A 15,405-nucleotide genomic window follows, 5' to 3' on the forward strand; every position below is an offset into this window, starting at 1 on the left:
CCGCGAAAGGGTTACTAGGTAACCACTCTAGGCTCCACCCCTTACGTGTCCAGGTACTGACCCCTCCCCCTCACCGCGCCGCGCGCACCGCCTCTCTTCCGGGAGTGTCTCATTCGTCACTTCCTGGAGACGGCCTGAATCCGGAAGTGGCCGTGGTCAAGCGGGCTGAGGCCTGGGCCGGGGCCGCAACGCGGGGCTCGGACACCGGAGCCGTCGCCATGAGCTGGTGAGTGAAACCCGGCGGATCCTGCCCTGGGGTTCCTTAGGCTCCCTCTCGTGCCGCACGCCGGACTCCGCCTCTGAGCCCCCGAGACCCCCTCACCCCCTTAATTCCCCGCCCCGCTTTCCAGGGTGCCCCTCTGAGCTTGTCCTGCCCGCCAGCCGCGGGTGGGCTGAGCCTGTCCCGGAGCAAGGCCTTCGGCGCTTCTGCCAACTTTCCACGAGAAGTGCCGGGAACGGATCTGATTCCCGGAACCGCCCCGGCCCCGGGGGCTGGATGGCCACGAGCCACGGACCTTGGAGAGGGATAAGATGACCTCGGAAGGCCCTTCCCATGCCGTCCTTCTGGGACACTTGAAGGGAGCCCTGGGGGGCGGGGCCGACCTGGATCTAGTCTCCTCTCGGGCCCCAAGTCCGTCATGAGGTCATCGCTCTAGAGCCAGGAGGGACCTCGAAGCCACCCAAGCTAACCCTGTCATTTTACGGAGGAAGCTGAGGCCAAGGGAGATGAAGTGACTTGTCCCGAGGTCACCCGAGTATTTATTAGTTACTTAGGCAGAGCCAGTGCCCTCTCCCTTGCACCACCCTGCCTGCTGTACGGAGACAGGCCGGGGAGGTGCACTGGTCCGTGCTGATATCCCCATTTTTCAAATGAGGAAACTGAGGCCCCAGGGAAGTAACCTGTCCAAAGACACACTGCCGGTAAGCGTCAGGACTGAGGACGTTATTTCTTGACTCCAGGTCCTAGTCTCTTTTTCACGTAACCATGCCTCCAAAATTCACCCTTCCTAAACAGACTAATCATTTAGGAAAGGGCTTTAAAGAAAACCTCACATCCCTAGAGCTCGACAGCAGTGATCTTAAATTTATAGCACTCTTATGCTAGTGGTATCTAAATCTTCATCTCAAAGACATGGTAGCATACAGATATATGTATGTATACACACGCATAAGTGTCAGAGGTCTGAATAATAACCGTCAAGGTTCCTATTATGCAGTATCTCTAACCCTTATTTGCTGCTTCACTTGATAATCTTTTATACGTAGTACACACTTATTAAATGTTTGATGATTGATGGACTTTTGGACTCCATTTGGGCAAAGCAGGTTGTTCTTTGTATACCGGACTAATTTTTGTTCTTGGAAGAGAAAACACTTTACTCCTCCTTACCCTCTTATATTTTATTGAGACTTTCAGGAACTTCCCTGTCTAGTTGTGAGCTTTGCCGAACCTTGCCTTTTGTACCTACAGTATAAGACTGGGAGAATTGTCCGTAAAGCTTTTTAGATAGGTCCATTAGCCATAGAGAGCTTTGAATGGACATTCTTTTAAGGGCTATTTGTAGCTTATTTCTCTACCTAGGCATTTGTGACTGAACTCTGCCTAGAAGCAGCTGATATGCCAGTAAACATCAGGAACAGATGTGTAGTATGAAATCCAAACCCCTTCTGATTCCCTTTCTCCTTGCTGTGTTAAGATTTATGTGCAAATATTGAACTGACAGTTCCTGGCAGATTAGGTAGAGCCCCAAGCAATAACCTAATAAGCCCCTCCAGGAATTCTCCTTTTTCTAATGTCCTTTCCTGCTGGAGGCCAATTGTAGGCCTTTACCTAGAAAAGTTAATGTTCCAGTCCTATTAGAACCAAATCACAGAGTCTCTTCTGCCTGCCAGTCAGAGAGGAGATATTCTTCCTCAGGGGAATCAGTTTCTTAAGCGTGTAGCCTGGTCCTCTCCCTCCTATGACTAAATTCGTCCCTGCTTAGCACATCATGAATTTCCTGATTTCTCAAGGTTAAAACCAGAAAGGGCGGTTGCCTTTTAGTGCTCAGAGTATAATTTACAAATCAAACAGAACTCATCTTCTCAACCTGGGAGATGATTAGTGAGGGAGAGGTTCTCTGGGGAAGTACTCTAGGAAGTTGTTTTTATCTTTCTTACTGAGAATATTCTGTAATAGTGAGGCTGTAGCCCCAGGTTTCTGAGGTCTTTTAGGAGAAGAGGATAGTCCATGAGTAAGTGCTACCGTAGGAACTGAAAAGAATGCTGTCATAGGCCTGTACTGCCATATTTTCCAGCCACCTCTTGTACTTTGCCTTATAAGAGTGATAAAGAGAGCAGCTTTGTCTCCTGAAGCTGAGATTTGTCTCTTTTCCTTTTAGACTTAGCCCACGTCATCTCTTGCGTGGACCTTGACCCTCTCCCCTTGAAAGGGGAAAAGCTCTAGTGACCAGGCATACAATCACATTCAGTTCCTGGCTCAATAGCTGGCACAGGGAGCCAGGGTTTGGTCTATCTGATTCATGCATGGAACTGTTTTCCTGCTCCTGGAATCAATCTCTTCATTCACCAAAGTCTGGAATTCCAGGGGTGGGAAAAATGGGCAGAGTGACGTACAGCCACCATGGGAGGCATTAGCCCAGGGTCAAGTTCACCAAGCTCAGGGGATGTGCCAACTATTGGTGAGTGAGACATAGGGCATTCTGATCGTGGCTCCCTGAGGGAAGCCATTGTTCTGGGCCAGGCTGTGCTTTCAAAATGTCATGGTGAAAAATGTCTAACATTAGTGCCCTTTGCACACTGGGTTTTGCATGAAGATCTAATAGCCTTTGTTCCCAACTTCCTCTGAGCAGGCGGCCTGCCTGCCCCCCTGTTTGTTTAGTTGGTGTGTGCCCCCCTTCAAAGACCATCCATTTCTAATCAGGATGACCTAGGAATCTGAGCATCTGGCTAAGAAGAAGATACTAGGAACTCATCTCCACTACCTTATTTACTATGTGGCCCCAAATCAGATTCTCCACCTCTCTACTTTCTTGTCTCTGGAGCAGAGTAAATACCCTCTTCCCTAAGGAGTGAGTTAAAATTGAGTAGAATTAAGTTTTTTTATTGTGTTTACCATTACACCCTTCTCTGAAACCTTAAAGATCACAGATAAGATTGGGAGAAAGAAACCTTGGAGGAGAAGCTGTCAGATTTTGTCCTGTACAAAGGTTTATGTATGCCCTGGAAAGTTAACTCAAAAGAAAGTATTAGTGTAGTGTGAGTGAAGAACTACCCAGGGAAATAGGAAGCATGAACTCAAGCCCTCCTTTAGTTGCTAATTGTGGATCCTTGGCCAAGTCATCCTGACTTCACTCTCAGCTTCTTAAGAGCAGAGACAGTTTTTTGCTTTTCTGCCAGCATTTACCACAGTACCTGGCACATAGTAAGCACTTAATAAATATTTAATGATTGATTGACTCTGCCACATATGCAGTTTGTGAGAATAAACAAGACTATATCTGCATCCTTTTAGTATCTTAGACGAATATAATTTGATTAAATTAATCCTAATACTAGTAATCGCTAGTGGCTTTTTCACATCCATCTCTTTAAAATGACAGATTGATTCAAAAAAAGGGAGAAATCTAAATACCAAACATTCATGCCTAAGAGTCACCAAGGCCCAGTCACCTTAGGCAACTAGTTAGCACAATGGATGGAGTGCTGGCCTCGAAATTTTGAAGACCTTAGTTCAAATCCTGATTCGGATAATTAGCTGGGTGACCCTGAGCAAGGCACTTAACCTCTCAGCCTCAGTCTTCTCATCTGTAAAATGGAAATAATAATAGAACCTTTCTCACTGGGTTGTTGTGAAGATCAAACAAAATAGTATATGTAATACACTTAGCAAACATTAGTGCTGTGTAATCGCTAGCTATTTTTAGCTCTTTCAATATGGCGCCATAGGATTGGGAAAAGTTCAAAGTATAGGCAATGAACCCCTTGCCCCCCAGCTTGAATTCAAAAGGAAGAGGCTGTACAGATGCCATTGTGAGATCTAACACCCTGCATTTACCACATGGAACTACTTGTTCCCTCATCTTGTGATAAAGATTCAAATGGTACCTATATCATGAAGCTTTTCCTTTATTCTCCCCTCCCTAAATGTGATCTCACCCTTCTCTGAATTCCTTCTATGGCATTTTGCCCATCTCTTGTGGTAGTTGTCACATTCTGCCTTTTCCTATAGTGATCTGAATCAGACCAACTGTACTTCCTTTTGACAAAGCTGCTAGACAGGTAGATGAATAGAATACTGTAGATATAAATATACCTGGATTTTCAGCAAGACATTTGGCAGTTCCCCCTATAAGTTATTCTTATAGACCAGATGGAAAGCTGTGGACTGGGTGATAGTTATGGTTAGGTGGATACAGACCTGAGTGAGCTACTTGACCCAAAGAATAGTAATTATTAATGTCAGCCTGGAGGGAGGGCTCTAGGAGGGTGACTCAGAGCTCTGGGATTGACCTTTGTGTTCAATGTTTTTATCAATGGTGAGGCTGAAGACAGAGATGTCATGCTTAGCAAGTTTTAAGATGACACAAAAGTGGGAGGGATGGCTAAATTGTTAGATAACAGAATCAGGAGCCAAAGAGATTGCAACAAGGTTGAAAAATGAACTACAGAAATTTCGTAGGAATAAGTATGAAGTTCCATGCTTGGGTTAAAAACTTGAGTGAACAAGTTCAAGGCATGGAAGGGATGGCTAAAAGAGCTTGTATGGAAAAGGGCGTTTTTAGTGGAACTGGATGTTCAGTGTGATGTGCCTGCCAACAAAGCTAATGTGATCCTAGTCCAAGTTAACTAAGTATAGGATCCAGAACAAGGGAGGTTATCATCCTGCTGTTTTCTTTGCTTCTCAGAACACATCTGAAGTATTGTTTTAGGTTCTGAGTGCCACATTTTAGGCATTTAGACATTAATGATCTGAGGAGCATCTAGAGAAGAGTGATCAGTACAGTGAAGAGACTATGCTATGCATAGGGTCCAGTTAAAGACACTGGGTATGTTTGACCTGGAGAAGACTTAGAGGGTACATGATACATCTTTAAGTTTCTGGAAGTCTGTGTTGTAAAGAGTGTTACACTTGTTTTATTTGGCACCAGATTGTAGAACTAGGATCAGTGAATGGGAGTTGCAGAGGCAGATTTCAGCTCAGTGGGTACTCCCTCAGGAAGTAGTCATTTTTCTAGAGGAAAGTGGAGAGCCACTTCCCAGAATGTTGTAGAGATGGTTCTTGCTCAGGTGTGGATTAGATCAAGTGAATTCTGCGCTCCCTTCCAACTTGTACATTCTGCAGTTCGATGCACTGATTCCATGTTGATTGAAAGATTGAGATGAAATGGACTAGGTGACCTAATGTCCTTTCATAAGGTTTCCCTGAATCTATCATTCTAAAACCTACTGCCATGGCATGAACTCATCTGGTGCACAATAAATGTTAATAAATAATGAATACTGTTAGTATTTGAGAAGTTAAGGGAGGAAAAAGAGCAGCTTTGTCCACATCCAGTAATTTTGCAATAATCTGTCTGACCTTTGGGGTCTCCCCACCTACGGATCCCAGTAGAGTGGAGTCTTTTCTGCTTCATTTGTAACCAAAGGTGAAAGGACATTTTCTAACTTATGGCCCTGGGATGAATGGGGGAACGAAAGTATTTGAGTCAATAAACATTTATTTAAATGCCTACTTTATGCCGGACATGTGCTAAGCACTTTATAAACATAATCTTACTTGATCTTCACAACAACCCTGCAAGGACAGTGCTATTATTATTATCCTCATTTGACAATTGAGGAAGCTGAGGCAGACAGAGGACAAGTGATTTATCCAGTGTCACACAGCTAGTCAGTGTCTGAGACTAGATTCCAACCCAGGTCTTCTTGATTGTGAGCTGCTTGAGGGCAGAGACTGTCTTTTGCTTTCTTTGTATCCCCAGCTGCTTAACACAGTGCTCAGTATAGTAAGCCCTTAATAAGTGCTTATTGACTGACTTATTGGCACTCCCCACCATGCCGCCTCTCCCTGGGCCTCTGTTCTTTATCTGTAAAATGAGAAGTTCAGACTAGATGGTTTCTGGGATCCCTTCCAGATCTAAATCTATCCCCCTATAAGTAGGAGAGCTATAATTCAAACTCATGTCCCCTGCATCTAAATTCAGCACTTCCCATTGTACCATGATCCTTTTCTAGCCAATTTGTCTGATCAACTAACTTACAAGTAGATAGAGTGCTGGAACTGGGGTCAGGAAGTCTCATCTTCCTGCATTCAAATCTGGCCTCAGACATTTACTAGTTGTATGACCCTAGGCAAGTCATTTAACCCTGTTTGCCTCAGTTCTTTATCTGTAAAAATGAGCTGGAGAAGGAAATGGCAAACCACTCTAGTATCTTTGCCAAGAAAACCCCAAATGGGTCACAAAGAGTCAGACGCAACTGAAATGACTGAACAACAAGTATTTATGTAAGGAGAGAGGTGAAGGAAGGACATTCTGGCATGGGAGACCAGAATATGCAAGAAATATCAGGGAGAGGGAGGAATTATATTTAGAATTATAAGGAACATTGGACATCACCTGTTCTTATCTTCTCACTTTACAGATAAGAAAACTGACATACACAGTCCAGTGACTTCTACCTTATTCCACTTTGCTTCTGATGTCCAGAGAAATTAAGCAACTTGCTACCTTACTCATATTTCTCTGCTCAAGCCAGATGGAGAAGGCAGTATGTTGTAAAGGGAATGGCACTAAACTTGCTACCACTTGAGATGAGTGTACAAATCCTGCCTCCTATATTAATTAGTCATGTGACAATAACCAAGCCAGTTAATCTCTCTCAGCCTCAGTTTCCTGATGGAGTAATAGCAGTACTTACTTATCTCCTAGGATTATTGTGAAGATCAAAAGAAATAATGTTGATAATGTATTTTTCATACCTTAAAGCATTATATAGATGTCAACCACAGCTTACACAGGTTGTAAGTAACAGAGCAATGATATGAACCTAATTCCTCTGATTCCAAATCCAGTAGCTTTTCTACTCTACCACATCACCTCTGCCATCCAGCTTGAGCAGAGAACAGTTTGAATGAGGTAGTGGAGATAACATTAGAAAGACACAATGGAGTCAGATTATCAAGGGTCTCAAATGCCAGGATTCTTTAGGACTTCATCCTATAAATGTTGGAATGCCATTAAAGGTTTTTTAGCATGGGATTGATGTGATACAAACTGTGTATTGAAGCACATAAGAAATTCATAATAAATGCTTTTCATTCATTCATAATCTGGGAGTATGTGTACGATGAATTACATTGAGTGAATGGAAACAGGCAGACCACTTAGGAGGCTAGTCTAGACTATTGCTCTCTCCTTTGACACCAGCTAAATGAAAGTATGGTGGCAGGGGGAATTGTTTTTATTTTTTTAAACATATGATGATGGAGAAAAGAAAGAACCAAGCAAACAAGAGGTTATGTCCATGTTGTTTATGAAAACCTGTACTGTGGGTTTGGAAACTGGTCAAGCACACAGCCTTGGCAACACCTTCCCTGATGACTGTCTTCCAGTTTTACTGAAGCAACATTCTTGGCCAGAATATCTTGTTTATTGCAACTGAACAATCACCTTGAAGAAAGCTGCAGCTTCCCATGGCCAGTATACATTTGACTCTTAGCGCTCTGAGCTGATTTCAGGTCCCATAGATTAGTCCTTGCTTGAGCAAACATGATTTCCAGGATCAGGAATAAGGTAAAGGGTTCTGCCTGCAGCATGTGCCACAAGCATACTTCTAAAACTGGCTCTACAATAGAAGCCCATCCTCTGTTTCTATCTCTGCTGACTACTCTTACCTCTGCTCATGGCTACTGGGGACACCACCTAGTTGAGAGGAGTAAGAATAGATCATGGTACCAGGACTAAAGGTTGCATGGTTTTTTCTGGAGTCCTTAGACCATAAAAAGAGCCAGGCCAGCTAGATCTGGTCCCTTACTCAGCAGTTGACTTGACAAGTGAACGATTTCGTTTCTACTTCAGTTTCCCCTTCTGCAGAGTAAATTTCTTTATAAAAGATTATTTGCCCCACACATACTCCATTTCGGAATTGTGAGAGTAGGTGTGATCATATCTGTAAAATCATAAGATCGTAGATTTAGGGGTGGAAGGAACCTGAGAGGTCATTGACTCAAACCCTTTCACTTTGCCAGTGAGGAAACTGAGGCCCAAGAGGTTAAATGACTTACCCAGGGTCACACAGCTATTGTGTGTCTGAGAGTATTTGAACCTAGGCCTTCCTGACTCCAAAACCAGGACTGGATTCACTACACCAGTGGTGTCAAACTTAGAGAGAAACAGGGGCCCCTAAACCACACATAAGGATCCTTGGGGACCACCTATTGATCTAATTTTAAAATGTAAAATTATTTGTTTCATTGTATTTTTATTTATTTTGTTCATTATTTCCTAATTACATTTTAATCTGGTTCAACTGCACTTGGGAGTTTTTGCAGGCTGTATGTTTTCCACTTCTGCACGACTGCATAATACCTATCGTGTTCTCAAGACAACCAAAAGAAAACACAAGTTGCCAATTTTTTTGGCAACTTCTTCATCTTCCTTAATTTTCTTCACTTCTTGCCTTTCTCACTTGGTAATTCCAGAAGCAGAAATTTTGTCATTGGCTATTTTCTTTCTCTGTAATGTCTCTTTTGACAAAGCCATGTGTGTACTCCTATAGCTTCAGTGCCCAACTCTATGAAGCTCCAGCTTTACCTCTGACCTTTTTCCTCAGTTCCAATCTCTTATTTCCAACTTCCTCTTGAATATCCTTAGCTGAATGTTACTTCATTGTTAATCTACTCTGCATACCAAATCTGTCCTTTCTTCCAGCTTCTCTATTTCATTCAACATGTTGCGCCCACCACCATTCTCCTAATTACCCAGACTCAAACCTCCAAGCCTCTTTGAGTGCTCCCTCACTCCTGACATAGTCACTTGCTAAGTCTTGCTGTTTCTCTCTGCAATCTCTTTCCAGTACTTCACACTGTCACCACTTTAGTTCAAGCCCTCATTACCCCCTTGCTTTTAGTCTATTTTAGTAGCCACCCTGTTGACTACTAAATATAATATAAATTTCATAGCCTGTCATTCAGGATCCTTCATAGCCTTATGCCAGCCTACCTTTCCATCTTTATTTCACATTACTCCATGTCACATACTCTACATGTCCAAACTGGACTTCTTAGAGTGCTCTGTCACCTCTAAGCATTTGTGCTCACTATCCCACAATCTGACTTAGGATCCTTCTACCCTTCAAGGACCAGCTCAGATGCTGCTTTTCCTCAAAACCTTCTGTGAGCCTTCTTCAGATAGAGTTGTGTTGTTTTTTTCCTGATGTGTGTAGGTGCTTTTTCTTTCTATGAGGTTAGGGTACTCTCTTTATTATTTTTGTATTTTTTATCTCCCCTATGTGTAGCACAATGCCTTCTTATAATGTGAATTAAATTAACCTATCTGGGAAGCAGTCTTCATTCAGTTTCAAACCTGTTAGCTTGGTCTAGGCAATAGTGAATTCTGGGATGAGCGTTTATCTGTGAAACAAGATGATTTGCACTGTGCCAGACCCATAGTAAGAACTTGTTGACCTGCTGACAGTCCTGTGTGTCTTGGACCTCACTCACCTTTGGCACTATAGAAAGAGCTTCAGATTGGGAGTCAGGGAGCCCAGTTCTTTCAGTGAATAGCTGGACAAGTCATTTAAGCTGTTTGGACTTCCATTTCAGCCTCCTCAAAGATGGAGAAAGGGATTAGATCAAGTTGGATTAGATCAAGAGCTCTTAACCTGGAGCCCTTTTTTTTTTTATAACTATTTCAATATAAGTTGATTTCCTTTGTCATACTATTTTTTGATTTTATGCATTTAAAAACATTACTCTGAGAAGGTGTTAGTGAATTTCACGAGATTGCTAAAAGGAACCATAACACACAAATGATTAAGGATCCTTGCATTAAATGATTACTAGGACCTTTTCCATCTTTAGGCTGCATGATGTTGTGAAGAGTTGTGTGATCTTGAGAGCCTCAGCTTCCCCATCTATAAAATGGAACTAATATCTGTAGTGCCAATTTGATGACTTGATTGGATTGTTGTGAAAATCAAATTAGGTAAAGTTCATAAAGTGCTTCACAATTCCAAAAGTGCTGTGTATATGTCAACCATGAACATGGAGATGTTGATTCTGGCTGTGATTTCTAGTCTGGTCGGCTTAGAAAAGGAAGGCTCACAGCTGAGCAGAATGACTGTTCTGAATCAGATGTCCCATATGTCCCAAAGTCACAAAGAGACCAGTCACAAAGACTGGCACCTGGTTTTTAAACATGTATATTTTCTAACTCCATTTGCTGAATACTGCTAATGTTCCCTTTTGTAATGGGCATACATCAGGCTGGTGGTTGTTCAGGGGAAGGGAACTGAGGTTCGCTATGGCTATTGTTGCCATGGACACTGACACAGATGCACATGGACACTGAAACTGTCTGATTCCAGTCAAAACTTTTCTGACTTAGATGTGGCTGGACTTTTCTTGTTCCTTGGTCAGTCTGGTCAGCAAGTGCTTTCAAACAGGGAAGCTGGAACCCAATAGATAGATGTTACCCTGGTTCTAGATGTCTCCTCTTTTAAATAACCCTAAGGCTACCAGAGAAGTTATTTGTTTATTAGTTTTTTTCTATCTATATGCCAATGGGAAGGTATCTCTGATAGATTAAGTTATGAACTGGTGATAGATAGTAAACCTAAAAATGAGTGACCCTGAAATTTTTTTAGTTTTGTTTTGGGAGAAGCAAGGAAGGGCATTGATAGAGGTGGGTAGAGGAAGGGGTAGAAATCCTGTCAAGACAGCAAAAATCTAATTCTCCAACCTCCTTCTTACCTACTTTCCTGCTCCTGGTAATTCAGCAAGTAAGCCCAGTTCACTCCCCTGAATAACCAGAGTCTTCAGCCATTATGGACTACCTCATGCTTTTTACTCAGCTCTAGCCCCCTACTCATCAGGTGTCACATTAAACAAAAGTTCATAGGATGACATAGACTGAATCATCTACTTCTTTATGAAAAATAATTTTGGGGCACTCCCCATTCCCAGACCAAACTTAAGGACACTTCATGCTCAGTGGCCAGCAAAAGCCAATAGAAGCCAAAAGAATATGTTTAGGATTTAACTAACTTATTAATACTCTTGATGAAAAGAAAGAAGAATTTTCCAAAGAAAATATGTGTCAAGAAATCAGCTTGAGATCAGGGGACTCTGTACTGTCTGAGCATCTCTCTTGTCCTTGCCTCTGCAGTAGAGAAGAAAAAGGAGGGGACAAGAGAAAAGATTGAGAAACCCCGCAAGTTGAAAATGCAGAAGAACTGTTTTTGTAAATAGACATTACACAAGAGCAATTTTTTTGGAAAGGTTTTACTGAGACAGACAAAATTAGCCAACTGGCATCATGCTGCTAATAAAGATATTTACTGTTTGAAAAAGTATATTTGTAACTTTGGGGAACATCCTGTTGACTTTTCTTTGTTTTGAAAGAAAATAGAATCTCTTTTTTCTTTTTCCCTCTTTGCACACATAGAAGTTGGATTTTTTGGTTTTGTTTTAGGTAAGGGGGTGGGGATGTAAGGAATAGTTGTGGAAAATGTTTTTCCCTGTTGGGTAGCTGTTCCTGACCTCTAGAACCCATATTTATGGTCTGGAGAGCAAGGCAGGGTAGAGAATTTCACTCCAAACTGATCTGTGAGCTCTTGATTTCTCTCAGTCCAATGAAGTTCTCTAGGTATTAGCAAGCTATGTCCTCTTCCTGAGTCTGTTTCCTCTTCTGTAATATGAAGAGGAAAATCTGAGTAGAATGTAAACTTCTTAAAGGTGATACTTATGGAAAAACTTCCCACTGCTTGTCTGTGTTGGGAAATTAATAAATGTTTGTTCAGTTAAATGTAATTAAATCCATGTGCCTTTTCTGCTTTCCTTGAATGCTGTGAGGATGAATAAATAATATCCCCTTGAATTACTATGAGCTCCATACACTGGAGTGAGTGTTCCTTCAAGGCTTGCCATGGGCATATAAGTTCTGCTGTGTCAAGCATGGTCATTCTTCCCCAGAATCCTGGGATATTGTCACCCCTGCCACAGTTTTTCCAGAGCAGCTGTTTTTCATCAGGAAGATGCTGCATTCCCACAGGGGAGCAGAGTCAAAACTTCACTTCAAACACCATGGAAACAACAGAGATAGATTGAGGACATCATAGAAGGTTATACTGAATCTGTAGTTGTTCTCTTTCTTTCTTTCAACACAGCACCAGTACTACCAGTGTGGTTTTTATCTCAATTTCTCTAGCAAAAGAGTTCCAGTTTTTCTACAGCAAGGCATATATTCTCATTTTTAAGCTAGTCCTATAACAAAGTGTGAGCATATCTGCTATTTGGCAACTTGTGACTGAACCAAGAATGTTCCCCTTATTTGATATTTCCTCTCTTGAATCTTTTTATGTGTTTTCCCTTGTCCTGCTCTGATGATTTCACCAACTCTCATTTTTCAAACTGAAACTAGCTCCCTGCCCTGAGCCAGCAACCAAGTGGTTGGTCTTCAGATACCAAGAGAGCCATCCTTTCCGAGTACTTGTTGCTTCTTCTTTGTTTGAATATAGACCCCAAATACAATGATGTTACATCATCTTGACCTTAGTGGAGAGCAGCAGCTCTTCCCTAGCACAGAATTAATTATGGAACTCCATAAGTAGTTCCTGTGGAGAATCTCATTCACATAACATTTTTTTGAAATGGCTATTCAACATGTACCTACCACTGTGTGAGACTGGAAAATAAAAACAAGCATAATACCTGCTTCCTGTCCTTGAGGTACTTACAGTCTCATAGTTAAGGAGATGAGATGTGTATATAACAAAAATCAAGCAAGTCATGTGATAAATGCCAGGTGAATAATATAGGCAGTTCTTAGGAGTAAAAGGAGGGATGGAATCACTGAGGTTGATTGTGATAAGAGAGTTGTGACTTGAGAGAGATTTTGCAGCATGGATTTTGGTCAGACAGAAAAGAGATAGGAAGGCATTCTGAGGGAGCAGGAGTTTCCTGTGAGTAACTGGGTCAGCATGGCTACAGCAGAAGCTTTTCACTGAAGAAAAGTGAGAAATAGGCTAGGAACCAGAATCAAAGAACATCAGAACTGGACAAGACCATAGAGGTAATTTATTGCCACCCACTAGACGTGCCCAGAGTCATAGTGAGGCAGTAGCAAGCCAGGTTTCAAACCCAGGTCTCCTGACTCGTAAGCCAGCACCTCGCTCTGTCTTAAATCTAATCCCTACCAGGCCTCTACACTGTAGCCAGAGGTGATACTTCAGGTTAGGAGCCCTATCCAGACTGTTGAAACCTTAAATGACAATTTAAGGGGCATGGAGTGGACTTCATCCTGCATGCAGTGGGGACCATTTTCTGGGCAAAGGAGTGGCATAACAGGTATTTTTTTAGGATGTTTAATATGGTGGCAGTGGAGCAGGATCAACAGGAATACAAAAACAACATCAGGGAGACCAATCAGGCTTTAGGTATGACCTAAAGGCCTGAAATTCAGTAGTGAGGAAGAAGAGATGGACATTTGGATATGCATGTGACTTTTCCTTTACATGTAGACATCATACCCTGCAACATCCCTGCTACCAAGAAATCTCTTCCTTTGGGTTGATGATCGCTTTCAGCAGTGCCTTCTACTCATGGTAACCTTAACTGCCCTCCAAATTCTCGTGTGAAGCATTTGACTAGGTGATTTTTCCTCCCCTGTTTGTTTTCTTTTAGTGACAAATACATTTTAACTCAGAATCCAAATCATTAAAGCTTTCCCATCTGGAGACTTGAATTCTAGTCATTTTGCCCTTAACTATGTTCCTTAAGACAGATCATTTAGCTTCTCTAGGACCGTTTTCTCATTTCTGAAATAAAGCAATCAGACTGGGAGATCTTCAGATAGTGTTCTAAACTCTTAAAACTTTTATAATTATAATTCTTATCCAGATAGCGATGATAGAGATGATAAAGAATAGAACCCAGATCCCTTGTCAGGAGCATGTCATCTCTTAAGTACAGATCCATTTGAAAACCACATTGAAATTCGATGGCTCAGCTTTGCTTCTTGTCTCACTCTTCTACTGGGTTCTCAGATTAAGATTATATGGAGTCTACACAAAGCCTTCTAGTTCAATTCCCACCCTAACACTTCATTTTGTTTTGAACAGATGAGGAAACTAGATTGCAAAGAGATGAAGATTAGTGCCAGGGGATTATCGGTCTCAGAGCTAGGAACTACAATCCAAGTCTTCGGATTGGTACCATGGCATTCTTTCCACACCATAGGTCTCAAGGAAAACAGTAGCTGATCTCATAATGATGCCACTCTGAGGACCTTATTTTACACTGTCACAGAAGGGGTCTCAAAAATAGCTTTAAAGGCAGTTTCCAGCTGTCTAAAACCAGTATGTGGACTTTAATCCTCACCCTTTAGGAAGAATAGTTGGGAATTAGGAATGAGTCTCAGGGGATTTTCTTACCTAGCTATTGTCCCCTCATAGCCAGGCTGAGAAAGAGAAGCAGGTTCTACTTCTCTTCTCTTCTTTATCCCTCAACCTGATCTTTTCTTCAGTAATTATACAGTTGAGGATTATTTGTTTATAGAAACCACGTGAATTTTGGTGGCTGCCAGGGCCAGCCAGCCCCTAGAGGGTTAACCATCCCAAATTACTGGGCTGGGTTAACAATAAACAGGATGTCCTCCAGAAATTAAATTTAACCGCTGTGACTCAGGCAGGCCCAACCTCTCCACCGGATCAACGTCTGGGGTTATTATCGGTGGTTAATTACACTGTTGGGTTTAGAAGCAATGTTGGTCAGTTTGGGTCAAATAGAACTAGGTACAGAGGAAAAGTATGAGGGAGAATGATAGGAGCCGTGAGTGAACAGGTAAGTTGCAACATTTGAAGCAAGAAGTTTGCATTAGAGGAAGCTCGTATGTATACTCAGTAAAGCTGAGTGGAGCTGAGTTGTAAGAAGTGATTAGTTCATTCTCATGCCTCCAGGGCTCTCTTGAATTTGCTCATCTATTAGGGCTGATCCCAGTGACTCCCTACCCTATCTAATGTTAAGACATATCTACAGTTTCAACAGTTCTACCAGGAAGTGTCTTTTGCCTCCCAGTCTGAGCCCGGGTTCTAGCTTTGGCACTGGTTCTCTTGTCCATCTGGTGTGCTATGTGTGTATGTGAATTTATGTGTGTGTAGAATATACAAATAATCTATATGTAG

General features: G+C 42.1%; 1 protein-coding gene across 2 annotated transcripts in view; it reads left to right on the top strand.

Moving 5' to 3' along the window:
• Positions 1-26: 26 nt before the first annotated feature.
• Positions 27-15,405, top strand: part of BIN3 (bridging integrator 3) — a 42,484-nt gene continuing 27,105 nt past the window's right edge. The window contains exon 1 of one of the 2 annotated variants that reach the window (XM_072634875.1): positions 27-226. In XM_072634875.1, coding sequence (XP_072490976.1) covers positions 219-226 — 8 coding nt within the window. In that variant the 5' untranslated portion in view covers positions 27-218. Of the gene's footprint in view, positions 922-15,405 lie in introns of both variants that reach the window. The other variant, XM_072634876.1, reaches the window with a different exon arrangement.

Source organism: Notamacropus eugenii, chromosome 1, assembly GCF_028372415.1.
Source record: "Notamacropus eugenii isolate mMacEug1 chromosome 1, mMacEug1.pri_v2, whole genome shotgun sequence".
Lineage (NCBI taxonomy): Eukaryota > Metazoa > Chordata > Mammalia > Diprotodontia > Macropodidae > Notamacropus > Notamacropus eugenii.